The 22,149-nt window shown below is 46.1% G+C and overlaps 1 protein-coding gene across 1 annotated transcript in view; it reads left to right on the top strand.

Annotated features, from left to right (window-relative positions):
- Positions 1-15,253, top strand: part of LOC119395666 (protein ABHD13) — a 48,177-nt gene extending 32,924 nt beyond the window's left edge. Inside the window, exons 6-8 of the mRNA XM_037662656.2 lie at positions 255-362; positions 8,365-8,474; positions 15,176-15,253. Coding sequence (XP_037518584.1) covers positions 255-362; positions 8,365-8,451 — 195 coding nt within the window. The 3' untranslated portion in view covers positions 8,452-8,474; positions 15,176-15,253. The remainder of the gene's footprint in view (positions 1-254; positions 363-8,364; positions 8,475-15,175) is intronic.
- The last annotated feature ends 6,896 nt before the right edge of the window (positions 15,254-22,149 follow it).

Raw genomic sequence — 22,149 nt, 5'->3', positions numbered from 1 at the left:
GATCATGTTGAAGTAATGATAAATGCAAGTGCAGTACCTCATAGATGCATCCCGTGTGGAGTGCTATGAGTTACTGCAGCATGTCCAAACCGAAGGTAATGTCTTGTCTAATCTATTCGTCATTCATAAGTAAGTCACACTCTCTGGCACGGACTGGCAGCTGTCAATTGTCAGCTTGAATGGCCTGCAACATTATTTTCCAAGGGCCTTATGGCCACCAGGACATCCAGTGGATGCTTCTCTTGTTTTTTCAGAGCTGCTCTAGTCCAATGAAACGACTGGTGACGTTTGAGTCTGGCACGCACAATGAGACGTGGGAGTGCCGGGGTTACTACCAGAGCCTCTCACTCTTCATCAATGAGGTGAGTGGCGTATTGTAACGTATTTGCACAATTGTAGGTCAAACCATTTTATCTAAATTTGAAATCCGAAGTGGAGGGGGATGTCGACTCAAAGCTAGTGCTACCAGTAACGGTGGGAAAAACGAGGAAAAGGGGACGCTGTGGCATGGTTTCAACATTACACTTGCTTTCGGGCTCTAAACATAGCATACAATTATTCGGCACGCTGGTCTTGAAGAAAATAAAAAACTTTTTTTTCTTTAATTTTTTACATTTACCAAGTTCCTGTTCACCATCAGGAATGCTCCTGTTGATTGATGGCAGAGTGGCTCTCTCACCAATCAGCGGTTGAATGCTCCTATAACAGCGACGCGTGCCATTTTTTAAGCATCGATCGGTGATGGGAGAGCGGCTGTTCCTATGGGCAGTGGCACTCCTTACAGTGAACAGCGGCGATTTGTTTGGGGTGCACGATAGTCAATGGAAAAGCCTCCCTGGCCCTCCACTTTCTTGTCTTCAACTGTCCTCGCACACACCGCATGCGCTTCAGGTGCCAGCGGTTGCGGAGCCACCAGTGAAAGTTTTGTTATCTACCGTGCGGAAGTGAGGGTTGGTTGCAGAGCTAGGCAACGCATAGATTAACCGGGGCTGATGCCCAGGCCAGGCGACGTGCCACTGTTGTGCTTGATCATTGCTATGAGTGCTTCAGGCCAAAAAAAAGAACTTTTATTGCTCATCCATAGCAGCATTCAAGAGGGCTGCCACTGCCATTCCCCATGCCAAAAAAACAAGCGACTGCACAGGGATATGCAAGTTCAAAGTTTCTCAATGGGTGGTGCGGCAGCGGTGACTGCAGTGTGACCAAGTTTTCACTTGTGACGTCATGCACTGAGATTTCTGCAGGCTGAAGCCTGGATGCTTTCTGGAGCTCGTGACACATGAGCGAACTACGTGATAGATCTCTGCTGGTGGCATGCACATGGTCACGTAAGGTGTTTATGCTTCGGACATGGGAATTTGTTGGACCCAGTCCAACAAATACAAAAACGAATTTCGGGATTTGGAATATGCTTGCGAGTATTTTTTTAAAATTTCATTTGAGATTATTGGTGGGGTTGACGAGTCGACTTACCATTGTGTAAACTCATATCTGTTGGGCATCTGTGTCTGGCAGAACACCGCAGGTTATCTAGAGTTTTGAGGCACAAAAACAGGATCATATTATGGATTTGGCTCGTAAAACCCCAGTTATGGTTATATTACTGGGTTTTCTGAGTGCTACGAGGTGTGTTGGCCTACACCCCGTGTGTGTCATGGCAGGCTGGATTAGCGGTGACGATGGCATGCTATGCTCTGAACCTCGTGCTGCTTGTTCATTACAGGCACTTTTTCACTCTTGTCTCTGTTCAACATTGTCATAGAACACCAAGTTGGGTTCAGGGTTGCCAGGTCAAAATGACGAAAAATAGCAAAAAAAAGGATAAACTAGTCAAAAATAGCCAACTTGAGCCAAGGGCACTAAAAGTAGCCAAAAGTAGTTGTGCGTGTGGGAAAACAGCTGCGACGTTTTTATTTAAACAACTAAATTCAAGAGGCTTTTGGTGAAAATGTAAACAAATACAGCATGAACCCTTCAAGATCAGAATTGCCAAGATTTAAGCATAAATTGTTGCTTTTAAAAATGGTTTCATGCAGGATGAAGTTTCTGCGCTGTTGCAAAAATGACGCATTCTCTACACATTTTTCGAGACCAGAAGTAGCAGCATTATTGTGACAATAAAATTAAGTAAGGCATGAGTGTACTCAAAATAACAGTTGCTGGGATTGAAGCATAACTTGTAGTTAATTCTGACATCATATTTTGCGGGATGATGAAGTCCGAACATTTGTGTTCCTGACTCATAGTGTGTACCCAATCCTGCGAAATGACAAAGCAGTTCGTCGGATGAGTGCAGAGTGCCATGGATGCAGAGCACTTTCGATCGTCCTATTCGCTTTCAAAATGGTTTTGTAGTGAAGAGGAATGTCCAGCGCTGCAGCCACATCGCCAGCCCTGCGCGAGGCACGAGCTGGAGCTGCCTAGCCCGTGTTCTTGCTGCAACGCTGCCCGCGCCTGTCCAGTTCCTGCTGCTACTATTACGACAAGCACCGCTTGTAGCCCAGTGTTTTCATTATATTTTGGTGGAGGTGCCGGGGTAAATGCGCCTCTCAGCTATGCTGAAGTTGCCGCACGGCCACCGCCTCAGACGTTTGCGTCATTACCCTCAGCCGTTCCAGTGCGACCAACTCCCCGCTTCGATCAGGCAAGGTACCCACAGAGTAGTGGCCAATGGCGCACTCTCGACAACTGACCGATTTGTTTTGCGTGTGGCCTGCCTGGCCACGTCGCGCGATATTGCCGTCGGCGCGTACCTCCCTACCACCAGAGCTTCGATTCTGACCCGTATGTGTCACCGCGCCCACCGTTCTCAGCATCTCAGAACCCCGGCCAGATGTCTTCTTACACCGCCCTCCTGTTAACCGCCGCTCGCCATCGCCTCGACGCCGCTCGCTATCGCCGATGCGTCGTCGTTCATCCACGCCGGAGCAGGAAAACTAATTGCCGCAGTTCCAGAGGCAGGAACTGCGTCACCCGCGAAACGACCAAGACCTCTCCCTTCACCAACAAATGTTATTGATGTATCTGTGGACGGCGTCGCTGCACTCGCCCTTGTCGACACTGGTGCCGCAGTTTCAGTTATGAGTGCCAAACTCTGCCGCTTGCTAAAAAAAGTTACGACGCCACTATTGAACATATCTCTTCGTACCGCCAGCGCAGATCACATCACGCCGGCCGCTGCATGTACTGCTCGCGTTGTGATTAATGGCCTGCTGTATGTCGTCGAATTGTTAGTGCTGCATTCGTGCTCCCACGACCTCATTTTGGGATGGGACTTTCTCTCCGCTAATAAGGCCGTCATCGACTGCTCTCGCGCTGAGGTGGTATTTGAAGTGCTTTGCGACGCCCCGTTATTTGACGCTCCTGAAACCGAGGACAAACTATTTGTTGCGGAAGACGTTTCAATACCGCCGCACTCTTTTGCCCTTGCCACGGTGTCCTGCAACAGCATCGCCGAGTCGAGCGCCCTTTTTACGCCATCTGCCATTTTCGCCTGTCGCAAATGCTCCCCGCTGCCTTTTGCTGTATTGGAAATTCGTCACGGCGTCAGCAGACTGCTCGTCTCGAACCTGCAGTCATGTCCTTTAACACTGCTTCGTGGCGAGTGCGTCGGGCGTGTCCACAGTGTCGACCCTTCTACCATCATTGACCTGCCAACCGGTTCTACCGCCGAACACGAAGTCGGCGGAGTGTCCTGTGATTCCTCGCAGCAGACTGCTACGCCTGACGTACTGAGCAGCTCCATCGCCGACATGCTAACCGTTTCTCAACGCGCCCAGCTTCTACGCCTCCTCGACAAGTTCCGCTCTTCCTTCGACTGCCAGCATGCTTCCCTCGGCCGCACGTCAGCTGTAAGTCACTGCATCGACACGGGTACCAATGCGCCACTGCGACAAAGACCCTATCGTGTGTCCGCGAAAGAGCGCCAGGTTATCGACGACCAAGTAGCTGACATGCTGAAGCGCGGCGTCATCCAGCCTTCGAACAGTTGTTCTTGTTAAGAAGAAGGATGGGTCACTTGGCTTCTGCGTTGATTACCGTCGCCTTAACAAGATAACTCGAAAAGACATTTACCCCTTACCGAGAATTGACGACGCCCTTGACTGCCTCTAAGGCGCGGAGTTCTTCTCTTCTATCGACTTATGGAGCGGCTATTGGCAAGTCCCCATGGCACCTGACAACCAACCTAAAACGGCTTTCGTCACACCTGATGGTCTTTACGAATTCCGTGTCATGCCTTTTGGTCTTTGCAACGCGCCCGCAACATTTGAGCGGATGATGGACAATCTTTTGCGTGGTCTTAAGTGGAAAACGTGCCTCTGCTACTTAGATGACGTAGTTATATTTTCACCAGATTTTCCCACACATCTCAGCAGGCTAGAGGAAGTACTGCAGTGCTGGACATTCCTCTTCCCTACAATTCGAAGTCGTGAACGCACTCCTTGCCGAATGTCATATCGTTCATCGTACTACTACCGCCTACCATCCTCAAACTAATGGCTTGACGGAAAGATTCAACCGCACCCTTGGCGCCATGATCTCTAAGTATGTTGCCTCAGATCACTCTGACTGGGACCTAATTTTGCCCTTTGTGACGTATGCCTACAACACTGCTCCACAGGCGACTACAGGCTTTTCGCCATTTTTCCTCGTATATGGCCGAGAACCCTCGACCACACTCGATACCATTCTGCCGTACCGACCCGATGCCTCCGAATCTACACCCATCTCTGAAGTTGCCCGCCATGCCGAGGAATGCCGTCAGCTCGCCCGGTCGTTCACAACTGTCGACCAATGGAGACAAAAATCTCGGCGCGACGATGACCACCCGTATCCTCACTTTCTTCCGGACTCCCTTGTGTGGCTTTGGGTTCCAGCTGTCCCTACTGGTCTCTCCTTCAAGCTGGTTTCCAAGTATCAGGGACCCTACCGTGTTGTTGCGCAGACGTCACCTGTGAACTATATCGTCGAACCAGTCACACCATCTACGGACCAACGCTTTCGGGGTCGTGAAACTGTTCACGTACAGCGTCTGAAGCCCTATTACGATCCGCTCGTAATAAGTTCACCGTGAGTCGGCAGGATGGCTCCTTTCCGACGGGGGATGAATTGTAGTGAAGAGGAATGTCCAGCGCTGCAGCCACATCGCCAGCCCTGCGCGAGGCACGAGCTGGAGCTGCCTAGCCCGTGTTCTTGCTGCAACGCTGCCCGCGCCTGTCCAGTTCCTGCTGCTACTATTACGACAAGCACCGCTTGTAGCCCAGTGTTTTCATTATAGTTTAAACTTAGGTTTAGCAGTTGTTGGCATGCAAGGTGAGGCCCCAGTTTACCCCGAGTCCCAGCCACCCATCCAAAAGCTTTTTCTTTTGTGTAGTTCAAGTGCCATTTTCAGTTTTAGAAGGGGGAAACGCGCCTTGACCGCCTTCTTTTGACAGTGCATACTCGAACATCAGTGGCTGCGACTTCAGGTATTGATCATTTGGTTCAAATAAAGGGAACAATAGAGTAGCCAAAAAGTAGCCAAGACGTTTTTTCTGCCGCCACTGGGCTAAAAAAGTAGCCAAGTTAGGGCAAAGTAGTTAAACCTGGCAACCCTGGTTGGGCTAGTTGGTGGAAGTTCATCTTCAAAAAGTTTTTTACAAAACACAGATGCAAAAAGAACAAAAGGACGTTCTGTCTTCTTTTGTCCGTTTCTTGTGCAGTAAAAAGCTTTTGATAGTGTCGCCTTTTCGCCGGTTTCGTGGCAGTGTGGATGGATGAACCAAGCGCAATGCTTGCCCTCCAGCAGAGATGCTGTTCGGACAAATTTTAGCCTTGTTCGCTTCCTTCAATTGCAGCTTTCACTAAGTTGGACAGATACGAAATTATTGAGGTAAAATCACACAGCCTGCCTTGTTTTGTGGTGGTGAAATGAGGAAGGCGCATTGCAGCTGCAGTGTCGTAGTTTCTTTTTGCGCCATGCATTAAAAACAGAGCGAGGCAGCAGTGTATGTCGTCACTGTGTTCGCGTTCTTGTCTTAATATTAGAGCTGTGCGAATAGCAAAATTTTGGGTGCGAAGCGAATTCAAATATTGAAGTGTGAGTGCGAATCGAATCGAATATTTTTTAATATTTCTAAAATATTTCTAAAATACTTTTCGAATACTTCGGAGTGAAATTGCAGGAAAAAAAACTTAAAGAGGATTCCTAAGCATATTCTTATGAGATAGCAACATGAAAGTGTTTCTTTTTTACTAGGCTGATGAAGCACTGGCGGGGTGGTGTTTCATAGTTGTCTTATCAAAAAGGAGGCAATGTAGAGGCCGAATTGTATTTATGTACATGATTTGGTGCAACCAAAGTGTTGCCAACAACACTTTACACGTGATAGGCAAAATGCCATTTCCTCAGCCTCTCCTCCTCTTCCAACTTCTGTGGAAACCCAACTGATGTGTCGGACAAGGGTGTGCTCCCTTCAAGTCCGGAGTTCCAAATCTGCCTCTAGACGTCGATATATAAGAACATCTGGAAATTTTGGATGCTAAAAAGATTCGGCTTCCGATTTTTCGGACTCCCTGCCCAAATTTCAGGTTCAAAGCAGCATTAATTGAGCCCCCACCTCTTCCACATCTTTCATCTCCATGTTGGAACTAGCGTTTTCTTGAGTTAATACATTTGCGACCGTAGCATAGCTTGAAAGGCAGCATTTGCCGCAATACCAGGGTGTGATGAGGTGAAGCATATTGAAAATCTAGGGACCACTTCCAATCGGACGTTGACTGTATTTGTTTTTGGGAAGTTCGAATAGTAAAATTCCAGTGCGAATCGAATCGAATAGCAAACACTATTAGAAAAATTTTCGAAATTTCGAATATTCGCACACCCCTACTTAATATACAGTGAAGAAGAAACAAATTATAACCACCAACTAGCCTGATCAATTGCTTTCATTTTTAGTGATTTCATACTCACTACTTTTGCACCACATGCGACATTTTTCGTGTAAAAGTGGAAAGAAAAGAAGACGAACACAGTGCTAAGGGCGAGTGCTAAACTTTTGCGCTAAGAAATGTCCTATGTGATGCAACACCAACTCGCCCAACGGGAAGTTTTATTGAAGCACTTTTGCACATAAATCATCACCACATCGCTTCACCATGAATGTTCTTTCCTGGCAGAGGATTATCACGGTGCCTTATTTGTGAATCTCAATATCTGTAAGACAGATGAGGTGAGTTGGACATTTCAGGTAAACATTGTTGCGTCCTCTCCTCCGTGTCGCCAAAGTCAATGTTATTTCGAGTGTAATTATTAAGCCATGTTTTGGCAACTTGTTGGCACTTGCATTTTTTTTCCGCATTTACTATTCTTATGGTTATCGCTTTCTTCTGTAAGCCTTTAAACCTGATAATGAGCCATTTATGAAGAAACCAGAGAAGAAGATTCAGTCAATTTGGCTCAGTGAGGGATAGATAGCTACCAGGGATTGCCTTGCAGCCACCAACTCTTTTGATGGCCCGAAGTTGAACCTCCAGGCTCGGGTCATTTATTTATTTATTCAATACGCCTTACAGACCCATTCAAGGGCATCGAGTAAGGGGGGGCATCAATATTTACAAAACAACAATAAAGATAAATACAGACAAAAAGCAAAAAAAGGAAAAAAAAGAATAAAACAAAGATTGCAAACAGCAAGGTGCAACAACATTATACAATACTAGAGTGCACCGAAATCAGGTTATCACAGAAAGTTTCACGATTAGGCATGGATACAATGTGATCTGGAAGATCGTTCCAATGTGCAATGGCTCGAAGTAGTGATGATGAGTTAAATTCCTGCATGTGACCATGAATGCGCATAAAACTACATGCATTGTGAAGTCGTTGGGATGTGCGCACAGGAGAATTAAGTGGAAAACGGTGAAATTTATTACTGTAAATGTACCTGTGAAACAGACATAAAAGAGCAAATGGTGTGGCGTTCTCTCAGTGACTGAAATGCAAGGTCTCGTTTTATTAGGATAATGCCTGAATGATAGTCATAGCTGCCAGGGATGAATCTTGCTGCTCTATTCTGGACGACCTCCAACATACGGACTAGGTAATCTTGATATGGTGACCATATGGTGACATATATTGCTTCCCACACTTCAGACAAGGGAGTGGCCAGGAGATCTGGTGAAAGGGGGTCTTCCTTACAGTCCCGGGTAATATAATGCAAAGAGGCTGTGGACCCACACTGGGAGCAGTGTGGGTCTATCATGTCAAGGTAAGAGAGTATGCGTATTTGTGGGTTGGAAACGTACTGCTTTTGGAGTTGGCGTTAGGTGACTTGAGCTTAGAATTTCGTGCCTTAATATGCACATTCACTGCCTTTGATGCAGCTGGTTGCCAACAGTCATCTGCAACGGGGTGCCTCAGAGTGGCCGGTGGGACACACATGCATACACGTGCCGGCTGAAGTCATCTGAAGTTTCACTGCACTGCACATCTGGTAGGTGTTGTCGATTGCTGTGCTAGTATCATACATGATGTGGCCTTGAGTCTCAGATTCACATTTACTGCATTGTGGGCCAGTGACCTACGATTCACTGGCCCACAAACGTTACCTATTCAGTTTCGGAGAGGGTTGTACAGCAGATTAATGTTGAAACTGTCATGGACAAAGTGGTAAAACCAGCAGCCTTCTGTGAATAAATAGCACTCGGCTCATCGCCTCAATAACCACCTGTGCCTAATGTCTATCTGCCTGGCGACTGCCTTGTTCTTATGCCTGACATCTCAGAGAAACATAGGTTTTATATGTAGTACTTCATTTGCCTTGTGTGCTGAAGGAAGATGCCACTTTCAGAGCTTGTCTCATTCATAGTTCAGGTGAACATGAGGAATAAACTGAATGCCTACTATATTTAATGCAGGTGTACTAATGCAGAAACAAATATATAATTGGTAAATATTAAATACATTACAAAAAAGAAATTGGGAGTTACACCTTATCTGCATGCACACTTTGTTCACATAATGAAATATATATGAGAGGTGTGTTAGAAAGTATCATACCTTTGGTCAGCAGAATACTGTATTTACTCTATTGTAATGCAACCACAACTGTAACGCGAGGGGTGACTTCTCATTGCGTCCATGAAGAAAAAATAGTGATTTTGATACTCCATTGTAACAGGAGGGTCGACCTTAGGTAGCAAAAATTTGGAAAAAAAGTCACGTCACATTCGAGTAAGTACGGTACATTTATTGATTAGGACGTACAAAAACCCTAATCCCCTTCAATGGTAATGAACACAATCCTCCAAGTGCAAAATGCATCTTTGGCAGGGAAGGGCGAATATTCGTGCATTTTGAATATTCGAACGAATATTGCAGTATTCAAATTCACTTCGATATGAATTTAGATTATTCGAAATTTCGAAGTATTCGAAATGAACGAATATATATATACATTTGACCGCACATAACCCCCTGTAAATGTGATTTCACTGCAGCGTCTGGTTGCTGTGCCGTGAAACAACTCATCCAGGGGAAATCTGCACTGCCGCGAAGCCACACTTCAAAGTTAAATGTACATATTTTTTTAAGTTTAAAAGCATGTCATATGGGCTTATACGCACTAAGTATAGTAATTTTTAAATTGTTATGTATTGCACCACTTAAACTTGCAACCTACTACTACTCAAATCTTGCTACTATTCAAGGCTGCTTCCACTTCATTTCATACCAAAAAAGTGACATTCACTCATACCTAGTTCCAGTCCTTAAAAATATTGTGCAAGGGTCATGACAAAAATGCTCATTTTTCTCGATAATATGTCGTAAATACTATTCGAACTATTCGATTCGAAAATATTCGACCAAATCACTATTCGCTTCGGATTCGCTTCGAACCTCAAATTCACTATTCACCCATCCCTAATCTTTGGGAATTGAAATGTATCTTTAGGAATGAGGATGAGCCGGGCCACCGCATTCCGCATGATGTCACCTCTTGACTAAAGTCTGGTTCCTTTCAGCGGCGTTGTCAACTTGGCAAAAAGCCAAAGATCACATGGAGCGATGTTGGGGGAGAAGGGAACCTCATGAATGATAGGAATGTTTTCCAGATGTTGCTTTTCTTCCGCCCGGTTGTTAGCGGTTATGGTACAAATCTTGCGAACACTCACATCATACCCAAATCGTTGGTCAAAATTTAATGTACTGATCCAATGCTTACCCCTATCTCATTCGCAAGCTCTGAGGCTGCTGTAAGGCAGCGGTTTTTCATTCCCAAAGTCTGCACTTGCTAAATGACATTCCACTTTCGGCTTGTCAAAAGTCTGTCTGAAAGCGGTTTGCTGTCCACCGATTTCTGGCCATCTTTGAAGTAGTTGTGCCACTCCTTCATCCAAATGGTGCTCACGGAATCGTCACCGAAAGCCTGTTGAATCTTGCGAATGGTTCTGCTTGGGTATCGCCAAGCTTTTGACAAAATTTTATGCTATGTCGCTGCTCATTTTGTTCTGTCATTTTACAACTAGCTGAAATCCGGCAAGCATGTCCTCAGTTATGGGTTTACTGCTAGCAATAGAACCAGCAAGTCACACTTACTGCCAGCAGGTGATGCCTTCCATTGGCGGCAAAAAAATTCACGCATGCACGTGTGTGTCCAGTCTATATGTTGACTGAAGAAAGCCTCCAGTATTTCATTAGTTTATGTGGGAAAGAAGAAGGTTCATTACTTTTTTTAACACATCTTGTAACTGTAATAATCAGCATTTTAATATCTGCGTAGCCAGGGCTCGGCAAAGATACTTTGAAATTGTATCGCTATACGATACAAGATACTCAGGCAAGAAGTATTGGAGATACAGATACAAGATAGTGCTGCAATAACTGTATCCGATACGATACTTGGCAATTGTATCTTAAGATACTTCGATACATTCTCAAATTTGTTATTATAGATCCATATATTGTAGCAGCAAACGCCTATACACGAAAATGTCTGCTCGAAAATTTCTTAACTGTGACCTATTTTGTTTCACTTGAATGAAATGTCTGTTAGTATCTCAAAAGTTTTGCCCTTCTTGCTCAAAGTACATTAGTTTCCTTCCAAGACAACTTATTGGGGCTTGTTTTAGCTTCTTCAAAGGACAACTCTTTACAGTAAAAGCTCGTTAATTCGGAAAATCGGTTAATTCGGACACGTCATCTGGTCCCTGTAAATATACGCATCACTCTATGAGACTGGGCGCTCGTTATTTCGGACAGATTTGACCGCAAATCGGATAATTCGGCGATTTTCGGGCCGCTGGCGAGGCTCGAAAACGAAAAAAGAACAATTCGGAACAAAAGTGAAGCTCAAACGCAGCATCGCCATGGACATCAATTAACGACTTGGCTTGGATTGAGACTGGTTGATTGCCTTTTTTTCGCGTGTGGGTTTTGTTGCTTTGTTCCCGTTGGTGTGCTGCATCGTTGATCGCCGATTTAGCGAGGAACGTTTCAGTACGGCTCCTTTAGCTTGATCGTTGCTGGTGCTTTTGTGCTGACTTCTCGTGCGACCGCACTCTCCGCCGATGGCAACGCCGGCGAAGCGGCCCAAGTACGAGGCCAAGGACTTCACCACCAAAGTAGAAATTTTGCGTGCTCTGAATAACGGGCTCTCCCGTCAAGAAGTGATGAAGAGTGATGAAAGGGGATTCTTCAATCGGCGGCAGGAAGCAAGGAACGAGTAACCGTACTTTTATCCGCCAACGTGACGGGAACAGAGCGCTTGCCGCTTCTCGTTATCGGAAAGGTTCAAAAGCCACGCTGCTTTAAGAACATCAACAATCTTCCCGTGGATTAGTGCCAACCAAAAGGGAGTGTCTAGCCTTACGTCTAGACGTAACGGCAGGAGCCGTTGCAGTTACGTCTGGACGTAAGAATAACGAGTCTTAAAAGTTACGTCCAGCGTGACGATACAAATACAGCCCGTTAGACCTACCGGACCGATTGGCCTCAGTGGCGCAGCGGCTAGCGTGTCGTGCTCGGAACTGTGAGGACGTTGGTTCGAACCTCGCTGCTGCTGCAAATTCTTCCTTTTTTTTATTTTTGTCAGGTGTTGCTGAAGTCTGTTGCCAGAGAAGCGCGACGCGGCTCTTGGGTTACGTACACCTCCGCCTGCCCCGAAGGGGCAGGCTGCGCGGGCTAAACAGCGCGTGGCCGCGACAGCGGCCAGTAGCGCGTGACCGTGACCCTGCCAACCGGCCATTGAGCGTTAGCGAAATGGCCGCACTCGCGAAGCGAGGGCGAAGCCACGATTAGGTTGCCGCGCCCGAAGGGCGCAGAGGGCCTTCACTGAGCAACAGAAAAATAATGTACTCACGTTTGTGGAAAGCCACATGACTAGAGTCCCTAGATTTTCCCTGCTCTTCAACAGGGAAAAATCTAGGGACTTTAGTCTGGACGTAACGATAGCGGTGACTACAGTTACGTCTGGACGTAACCCTAGCAACAGCCTAGAAAAGCGTGGATGACGGGTGGAACTTTTGCGGTACTGTAGACATCATGCGAGCTGCTGAGCACCTGGAAGGGCTCAGAAAAATTGTGTCCGCGCGAATTTCTGCTCGAAAACAGACAAGCATCCGCGATTACTTTGTTAAGTAAAGGTATGTTGAAAAACTCATGCATTTATTGTGTTTATTTCGACCATTCGATAATTCGGACATTCGGTTAATTTGGACATTTTTTCCGGTCCCTAGAAATCCGAATTAACGAGCTTTTACTGTATACACTTTGCTGACAGCGGTTCTTGCTTGTCATTTTTGCAATTGATGGGAGTCGCTGCTCAGCTTACCGACCAGCTAGCGGGTTGCCGGATAATCACAATAATTTCAATAAGAAGCCTTTCCCACAACGGCGCAAATACCAGTGTGGACTTTTACTTTGTCCGTAAAAGACAGTTTGCATAATACCGTATATCCAGACAGGTGTACAGCAGCAACAACGCTGGTAGCAACTTTTTCTTTTTTTGGGAGAAGGTGGGGAGGAACGCATGGTGCATACAGGTTTTGAGACCGTTCGCTAGCGGCCTGGCCGGCACACATGATTGTCTCCGTCCCATTTGTTTTTATTTTCTAAATGAGTATGTTCGTGAGCTACGGAGACGTCACTGGTCTCAAGCATTTCTTTCGTGATGAACATGTGGTCACCATGTGCTGAAACATAACCGTGGAAAAAGAACTATATTTCAATCATCGTCCAGATTTCACTCCTTGTGTACATCGGTATTGATGTTTCTCGAATCTTGACTCCAGATGCTCTTCAGAAATGACCTATATATGAGATATGGAAAAGGCTTCCTTTCAAATGGCAACGTCATTTTGTTCAAACTCTCTCCGACCCCACCTTCTTCACTGTCCCGGCCCTTGGAGCTGAATTTGGCGACTGTGGCCCGCCGGCTATAAGCTGAGTTTGAGACCCCTGGTGTGTATACGTAGATAACGTAAAACTGCAATGAATTTCCATGTTCTACTTAGCTGCTGGCGTAAGGGATTCTTTGTTGATATACTCACTAACGTGCAATCTTGTAGCAATTTTTCTTCAACGAGAGAACATGTGCAACACAGAAATGTCTCAGACGTATTGTATAGTTGCACAAAGCGTCGCAGGACACCGCCGCTATTCACGCTATTGCCGCTTATAGCTTCCATTACGTGGCGATTAGTAATACAAAAAATATTTAAGAAGGCCTAAAACAGGAAAACAAATATAAGTAAATATAGAGAGGTGGTTGCATATCAAACATTCGCATTTAATGAGTACAGAAACACAATACAGACGGCGCCCTCAATAGCTATGAGCATGAAGTATCGTCAACTTACCTGTTGAGACAATAGAAAATTCAGTGCGTATGGAAAATTGACTGAAACGGCTCGTTAGGACGCTCATGAGTAAAACGGAGCATTCAGTAAAACAACGTTTCTCGAATCCCCTTTCGAACATCTTTAAGATGGCTCCTAATGATTTCCATTATTATAATGCTAACTCAATTTCGCTATTTTATTAAGCGGTAAGCAGAATATTTTGTACTGTATACTAAAGGCACGCCCACATAATACTATATTTGTTTTCAAGATAGCCTTGGCAACGCGTAAATGTGTAAACAGTAGTAGAAATAAAGCAACACAAGAATAAAACAGAAATCTTATTTTGGGAGCGCATTACAAAAGATATACTGCAGTGACCAGACCGGAAAAACAGTGCAGAGTCCTAGGTAATGTATGTGATGCAAAATGACAGCTAAGAAAGCGCTTGTGCTACTAATCAAATTATTTCATAAATTCTTTTAATAAATGTAGATGGAAGTGAAAAATACGGTACGCCAAGATATTTTCTGTCGGGTAAACGTGTGCTCTATTAGATATAGCATCAGTACCAGTGGTTCTAAAGTTGTTGGAATGTTATTTGCATATGAGTTTATTTATTGCATGCAAGTGAAACTTGCATCCACGAGATCCTTCAAAACGCTGATATGTAAAACCCATGCGACGCAAAGCAACCCCATTCTTGTACGCATCACATTTCGTTACGGAGCAAGACGCAAGAGATGTCTTCAATAGCGACACTGTAACAACATCAGAATTTGCACGATAGACACCGCACGCAGTGGAGTACGCGGTGCAGGACAGTGGCATGAGCAAGTGTCGCGGAATTGGCGCAACTAAAAAGAAAAGAAACCGAGAAAACAAAAGGTACTTGGGCAGGGCGTAGACGTACGCGTGCTTTTCTTCCTGATCTTCTACCCTCACGGGATGACTCTAGCGTAAAAATAAAATAATGTCACTGTCCTTAGACTTATTCAGATGTCTTAGTGGCACCACCACCAGCTTGAGAAGTGGAGCTTGGCCAGCGATTATTGTTTCACACGGTTGTGTTGTGATAGAAGTATCTTGTATCTTAAGATACACGATACATTATCGAATGTATCGGAAATACAGATACTCGTCTTTCAAGACGTATCATGATACAGATACGAGATACCCATAGAGTATCTAAGATAGTATCTAAGATACATGTATCTTCGATACTGCCCAGCACTGTGCGTAGCAAGTTTCGAGCATTCTTTTTGATTACTAAATTTGATGGTTATATATATTTTATTGAAATGCGCATGACGATTAATATTTGAGTGACAACCAGTTTACTTTCTCGTTTCAGCATTGAAAATCTGTTCAAGAATATGCCTTGCCTGCTTCATGGTTGCCAATAAAGAAGTGCACTTTTACTTGCAATTTTTGCTCACAATATCTTGTTTTGTTTCTATTTGTGTTTGTGTGCCTTAAATATTGCTAAAAAATAAAAGGCACACATGCTCCTCAAGCCCATACTGCTGCCATCACCAAATTTTAATAAATAGAGCATGCTTCTCTGTGATTAATTACATGTAATTAATTACTTGTAATCAAAATTAGACTTCTTTTGTAACTTGGTAATATTTGTGTTTCCTCGGTTGCACTGCAATTAAATGCAAACTGTCGCTGTGAAGTAAAATAGAAGAAAAATTGATAGTGAGTGTAGTTATTTGGAGCGCCACCGCCCCGGATTCAACAAAAAAATGTAAGTATGGCCTCCGAGGTTTTTCCGAATACGAAACCCGAAACGAGATTTCACATTTACGTTACTATTTGTAGCAATGCGTAGCAACAGAAGCTAGTTTTAAGAAACAAAGGAAAACCAATACAGGTATAAAAGGTGACACTAAGACTAAAAGCCCACGATGTACAGCTGCGATTCGAACGCGGGCCTTTTGAGTGGGAAGCGGGCATTCTACCCCCGCACCACTTTGGCGGCGCCGTACGCAGCTCTTAAACGATGACACATTGCAGACTACCGATCGCAGTGCCACAAGCGGATTGACCCTGTTTGAGCTTAACTTGCTGCATGTTGGTGCTGCAGCCATTCCGAGCACTCCCCTGTTCTAGTACACTCTATCGAAATGAAAGTATGTGGATTATTACCCATTCCTGCACTATTCTGTGCTGCTTATAAATTAAAAGGAGTTAATGCATGTGGAGTCACGGCACATGCACATGGAGCACACGCATGTGCAGCATGCCACAGCTCACAAACAGGAACCACTGTTGTGCTCACTTCCCACAGTTTGCAGCATGTGTTGTGTGTACTGTATCAACACTGTGACAAGTGGAAGCCAGTAACAAAACATTTATTCACACGACGGATGCATACACACAGCACACTGCATGATAACTACATGTCCTTATCTGTAATTAGTTTGACTGGTGGCGGCGCATGTGCATGCAAGGCATGCGAGCTCTTTACATGTGTGACTCAGTCACTGTATGTAGAAAAACTGACTATAAATGTTTCACAGTGTTTTCTGCACTATCGTTCCGTGATGGAGATACTCTGCCCAGAAAGCTTTGCGTTGCACCAAAGAAAACGGGGACCATAAAAATGTGTTGTTGGTTCCAAGCGGAGTGCGAAGATGCCATTTAAATTTCTGAAGTGCCCACACCTTTAAATTATCTGAGAGAGACTGGCCTAATTGACACTTGGTAAACATAATACTGGACATAATACCGGAAAGGTGTTGTGTCGCGCGACCCGTGGTGACATGCTATGACACCAGTGCAGTTGAGCTCTCTATTCATGCTACTGGGTGGAGCTGGGTCTCTTCCATGTCTCTTTGCTACCACCAATCCGGCGTGGCCATGCCGGTCATGTGACCCGTGCCTCGTGGACCAATAGCCTTTCTTTCCCCTCCTAAAGCCACCTGCAATAAACGCGGGAGAGCAGTCTCCCGTCAGTCTCGCCGAAGCTCGGTCTCTGCGTCGTCACTTTACGCACCCTCCCGTCGTTCGGCCTCTCCGTCGGCCCGCCGCGGGTTACGCCGCGCTCCTGCCCTACACGACAAAAGGGACGCTCGGGTGGAGCAATTGCCGGCAAGGTCTACCAGGCTAAAACCACCTGTAACAACGTCGCCATCACCACCATCCAAACAGGAGGAAAACAAGTGCCTCAGGTATTCTTTATTATTAAAAGTACTACGTGCTAACAGTAAAGTGAAAAAGGAACTTAAATATCCACACTGTTCCTCGATACTTGTGGGCATGAGGGAAAAAAAGAAAGCCTGTATCGGAAGACGTGAAAACTAGGCTTGTGCGAACATTCGAGCTGTTCGGATATTCGAACGAATATTAAAGTATTCCAATTCACTTCGAAATGAATTTAAATTATTCTAAATGTCGAAGTAATTAAAATGAACAAAAAGACATAAACCGCATGTAACCCCTGTAAAGGTGGTTTCATTGCAGTGGAGGGGTGCCCTACCGTAAATACACCTATCCAGGGGAAACCCGCACTGCCGTGAAGCCCCACTTCAAGGTTAAATGAACATATCCTCACCTCGAATCATCATTCTCTAAGTTTGAAAACTTGTTATACCAGTTTATATGCTGAAAGTGTAATAAATTTTAAAACGTAACGTATTTTCCAGGTTATCACTTGCATTCTACCGAAAGTCAAATCCTGCTACTACAGTTGAAACCCGCAATAACGAAATCGGCGGGGGAAAGCACAAAATGTCGCCCTTGCGGGAATTTCGTTGGCGCGAGAATGCGGCAGAAAAGACATGGAATATACAAAAAACACATTTTATTTCCGAAAGTAAGTAAGTTTGCTTTGGCGGGCCTTATCATGCAGCAAATTCATGCCTCTCGATGGGGAATCTCGTTTGCCACGGCACAAGGTTCGCCCCACGCACTGGTCAGTGACAGCGGCACTGCGCTGTCACGAGTACCGTCATCAAGTGCGCCTACAGGCGAACCTTCTTCCGGCTCCGCTGGATAAGCGCGGATCAGCGCAGAATCGTGGACAGCGAGCTGCACGCAACGCCGAATTCTTCGGCGATGTCCATTTTTTTTTCCCCCCTTTTCCACCTCACTGATGATTGCAGCCTTATCTTCCAGCGTGATGAACTTCCGCTTTTTCGTTCTGGGCGGCATCTTCGCAGGCAGTGAAATCGGACGAAGCAATCGCAACACACAGTTCATGTTGCACCAAGCAACCAAGCAAACGCTCCACAAATGGCTCCACACACGAGACCATGTGCGCGCAAAGCCGACAAAGCCAAGCACAGAGCCAAGCTATAGTGAACTAGAATATTCTAGTTGACTATAAGCCAACGAACGAAACTCCATGAGGAATGTGGATTTGGCTACGCAGTCCGCGATAACCAGCAGGTGTTTCGGCAAGCCATCATCATCATTATTGTCGCCAGCTGTATGTTTTTTTGCAAACAATGGTGGCGGCTCAAGTGCGCTGTATCGATAGTTTTGCACAATGTCAGTGTAGCATGAATGCATTCTCCGGTGCTCAGGAAATATTTCGTTGCGGTGTGAATTTCGTTCTCTCGGGATTTCGTTATTGCGGGTTTCGACAGTATTAAAGTTGCTTTCACTTCCCTTTGAACCAAAAAGAATGATATTTGCACATGCCTTGTTTCAGTTTTTAAAAGTATTGTGCAGGTTAGTTGGGTTATGACAAGTATGCTCATTTTTCTTTTATATCATGTGATATATACTACTCGAATTCGATACGAAATTATTCGACCACATCACTATTCGCTTCGAACCTAAGACTTACAATTCGCACAAGCCTACTAAAAACAGCGGTTCAATGTTAAAGGAACCCTGAAAGAGTTCTTTTTTAATTATTATTTTGTCAGCGTTTGGGCTACAGCATTATCAAATAATCCGCACCATAAATTAAGCGACGCACCACCTATCGAGCCAGCTACGGGCAATTATGTGTTGCCCTGCTTCCAAGCCTTTCCTCCTAACTCATCGAACACTGGCCACGGCAGTGCACTCGGCGGATTGAGCTGCACTGCCACCTCCGTGCCCACGAAACACAACAGAAGCTATTTCACGTCTTAAAAGCGTCTTGGACGGCTGTCTGAAACGGCTAATAGATGTCTTGGTCAAGACATTCTGTAGCTGTAGACCGTAGACGGCTATACGACCGTCGGATAGCCGTGCTAATGTGACGCTAAAAGTTGTCCAAAAAATTACATCGTCTCCCACTAAAGGGAACCATGTGGCGATGCGAAGCAGCTGTGCATGGGTAGACTTAAAGTTCCGTTCATCACGGGCACCTTGCCCGATGTTAACGCGTCCTTGCAAGTGGAGCACACCATGAATTCACTATAGTTGCTGTTGCTGTTACTCGTCCCGAACTCTTGTTGGAGCACGCCACGCAGGTTCATCGCGCGTCTGCAAAATATCGTTTCTCCACGTCATCACGTGATTGCTGAGAGAGTGTAAGGGGGAGAGGCCACAGCGTCTTACCCAGCCCCTTACACAGGCCCAAACGCGGTAGCGCGTGCCAGCACACATGGTTTTGTCTGCGTTACGCCAAGCTAGGACAGCATACGGCAGCCCGGGCCCCTAAAGTGCCGCATTTTGATGGTTGCGTCAGCTGCCAGCTTTTTATCAAACTTCTCAAGGGCATCTGAATCTTCAAAACCTGCGCTTATTAGATCTCCTTCATCTCTTGCAACAACTTGTGATGCAGTACTGTACAGTTGCCGCTGTACTGTATCGAACTGGTGGCCTTGTTGCTCCACCATCACCATGAGCGTTTCCAGGATTCTAACTCGTTGCTCAAATCATAGGCGTGCGCACAGGGGGGCGGGGGGGGCGCAAAATCTGCCCAATACATTGACTTAGTAGGGTGGGGGGGCGCTGCGATGAACCTTTGCCCCCCCCCCCCCTTGACGAGGACCCTGCGCACGCCTATGCTTAAATGATGTAACATATGACAACAAATGTGCAAATCTTAATTTAGAAAAAAATTCACCATCTCCCACTAAAGAGAACCATGTGGGGATGCGAAGAAGCGCATGGGCCGACTTAAAATTTCGTTCATCACGGGCACCTTAGCCGATGTTGCATGTGGAGCACACCATGAATTCACTGTAGTTGCTGTTGCTGTTACTCGTCCCGAACTCTTGTTGGAGCACGCCACGCGGGTTCATCGCGCGTCTGCAGAATCTCGTTCCCCGACGTCATCACGTGATTGCTGAGAGAGTGTGCTGATTGCTGAGAGAGAGCATCACGTGATTGCTGAGAGAGAGAGAGAGTGAGAGAGAACGCGCTAGCGCGTTCCAGCGCATTCTGACTAGGATACAACGCGTTGGTCCATCTGCAGAGAACAACGCGCTGGTTCATCTGCAGCGCGTCTGCAGAATCTCGTTCGCCGACGCCATCACATGATTGCTGAGAGTGTGTAAGGGGGAGAGGCCACAGCGTCTTACCCAACCCCTTACACAGGCCCGAACGCGCTAGCGCGTGCCAGCACGCGTTGTTTTGTCTGCGTTACGCCAAGCTAGGACAGCATACGGCAGCCCGTGCCCCTAAAGTGCTCTGCACGTATCATCATCAAGGCGGTCGAAGAACAAGACGAAGAAGACTTCTCCTTGGCACCAGCGCGCGCTCGGCACGTATCATCATCAAGTCGGTCGAAGAACAAGACGAAGAAGACTTCTCCTTGGCACGAGCGCGCGCTCGGCACGTATCATCATCAAGTCGGTCGAAGAGCAAGACGAAGACGTTTCCGTGACGCGAGCACGCTCAATATGTTACAGATGACTGTGGTAGGTTTTAGAAAGCGGACGGTCGCCAATGGAACTACGGACAAAGCCCAGCGCGAAAACTGCTTCGCATCTAAAAAATCTTTCCGTGCCTAGGCAGGTCACCGATCGTACGTGTCACCATCAACATTACAAAAGCTGCATCCGCTGCAAGTTACCGGAAAACCCAAATGATTTTTGATAGCTGCCATATACAGCTCCAGAGCTTGATATGGCAAACGCGCGCGCGCAATCAGAACGTTGTGCACTCTTCGTATTGTCACCCTGAACATATTCACGTTCGCAACCGCAAACGATAGTGTCACAAGCGGCTTCAGAAAAGCTTCGGTGATCTTCCACCTGGGAAGAAACACGGGAAATGGACCCTTGGGTGCTCGCATAAACATCGTGCGACACGATGCACACCATGGCATTGTAGCGCGACATCGTCTGCTTGGGCAGCGCACTGTTTACTATGTACTGTTTGCTATGCGTAAACAGGCATTAGCGCATCTATTTCTTTATCTTCTAAACCTGCAGTGCACACTTTCTTCTATTTTGAACGCGAAAAATAGAGACAGGGAATTATGAAGACTTATTACCTGTCGATATGCTGCTTTCTTTGTAGACGTCCGCTATAGTGAACTAGAATATACTAGAATATATATTCTAGTTCACTATACTCCGGGTGGACAAGTGTCTTCCTGTTCATTCACAGCCCTTATATATCGGCGCATGATGCATGCTGCATCCAGCGGCACTGCTGATACTGCATGGATGAGTGCTGCCATCCAGTGGTATTGTCGTACACTACGTCACGTGCTACATGCTAAGATCACGTGCTACGTGACGCCAACAGGCACAAAAAAAGTGTTCCACACTCGCCGCCATGGTTCGACTGGCGCTAACACTCCTAGGTTTAAATACAAATATATTGGCGGCGAGGACATACCGTGGCGCCGCCTGCCGGAATCTCTCTGTGACGTATAGAGGGGCATCACGTGGTACCGAGTGCGCGGAGTGTTCGACGTCGCCAGTGTTCGGCCACGGTTTTTCTCGTCTTGCAAGCGTTGAATGCACTTGTAATGCACTGTGAAGCAATCAGTGTGTTTGCCAGCAAAGGTTTTTCGTGAGCCACCGCGCTGTCATCGTCGCGTCGTGCACTTTCGACGGAGCGAGTGCATGCGCGCGGAGCCATGGACACCGAACGTGAAGAGGCCACTCTTGGTGAGTTATGTAATTTACCTAATAATCTGTAACTCGAAGCATCCTCGCATCTCGTGTACATTTATGTTTACTGAGGCAAGCTTGACATCGCGCACCTATCTCTTGCTTTTGCGTGGAAGTTGCGCGGCCGAGAGGTATACGTTTCGATCGACGCGGACTGCCGCGCACAATTCACGGCAACGCCTTGCCCTAGTTTTCAGCGCGTAATCAAATGGCCGAGTGCAAACGATGCTTCGACATTGGTTATTACGTTCGCGAGATGTTTCGTAAAGGTAGCCATAAGTTATTTCGCCGCAATAACAGCAATGTCCAC

The sequence above is a fragment of the Rhipicephalus sanguineus genome, chromosome 6, assembly GCF_013339695.2.
Source record: "Rhipicephalus sanguineus isolate Rsan-2018 chromosome 6, BIME_Rsan_1.4, whole genome shotgun sequence".
In the NCBI taxonomy this organism is placed as follows: Eukaryota; Metazoa; Arthropoda; class Arachnida; order Ixodida; family Ixodidae; genus Rhipicephalus; species Rhipicephalus sanguineus.
Note: the sequence above shows the minus strand (reverse complement) of the source record. Positions and strands in the feature narration are given on the sequence as shown.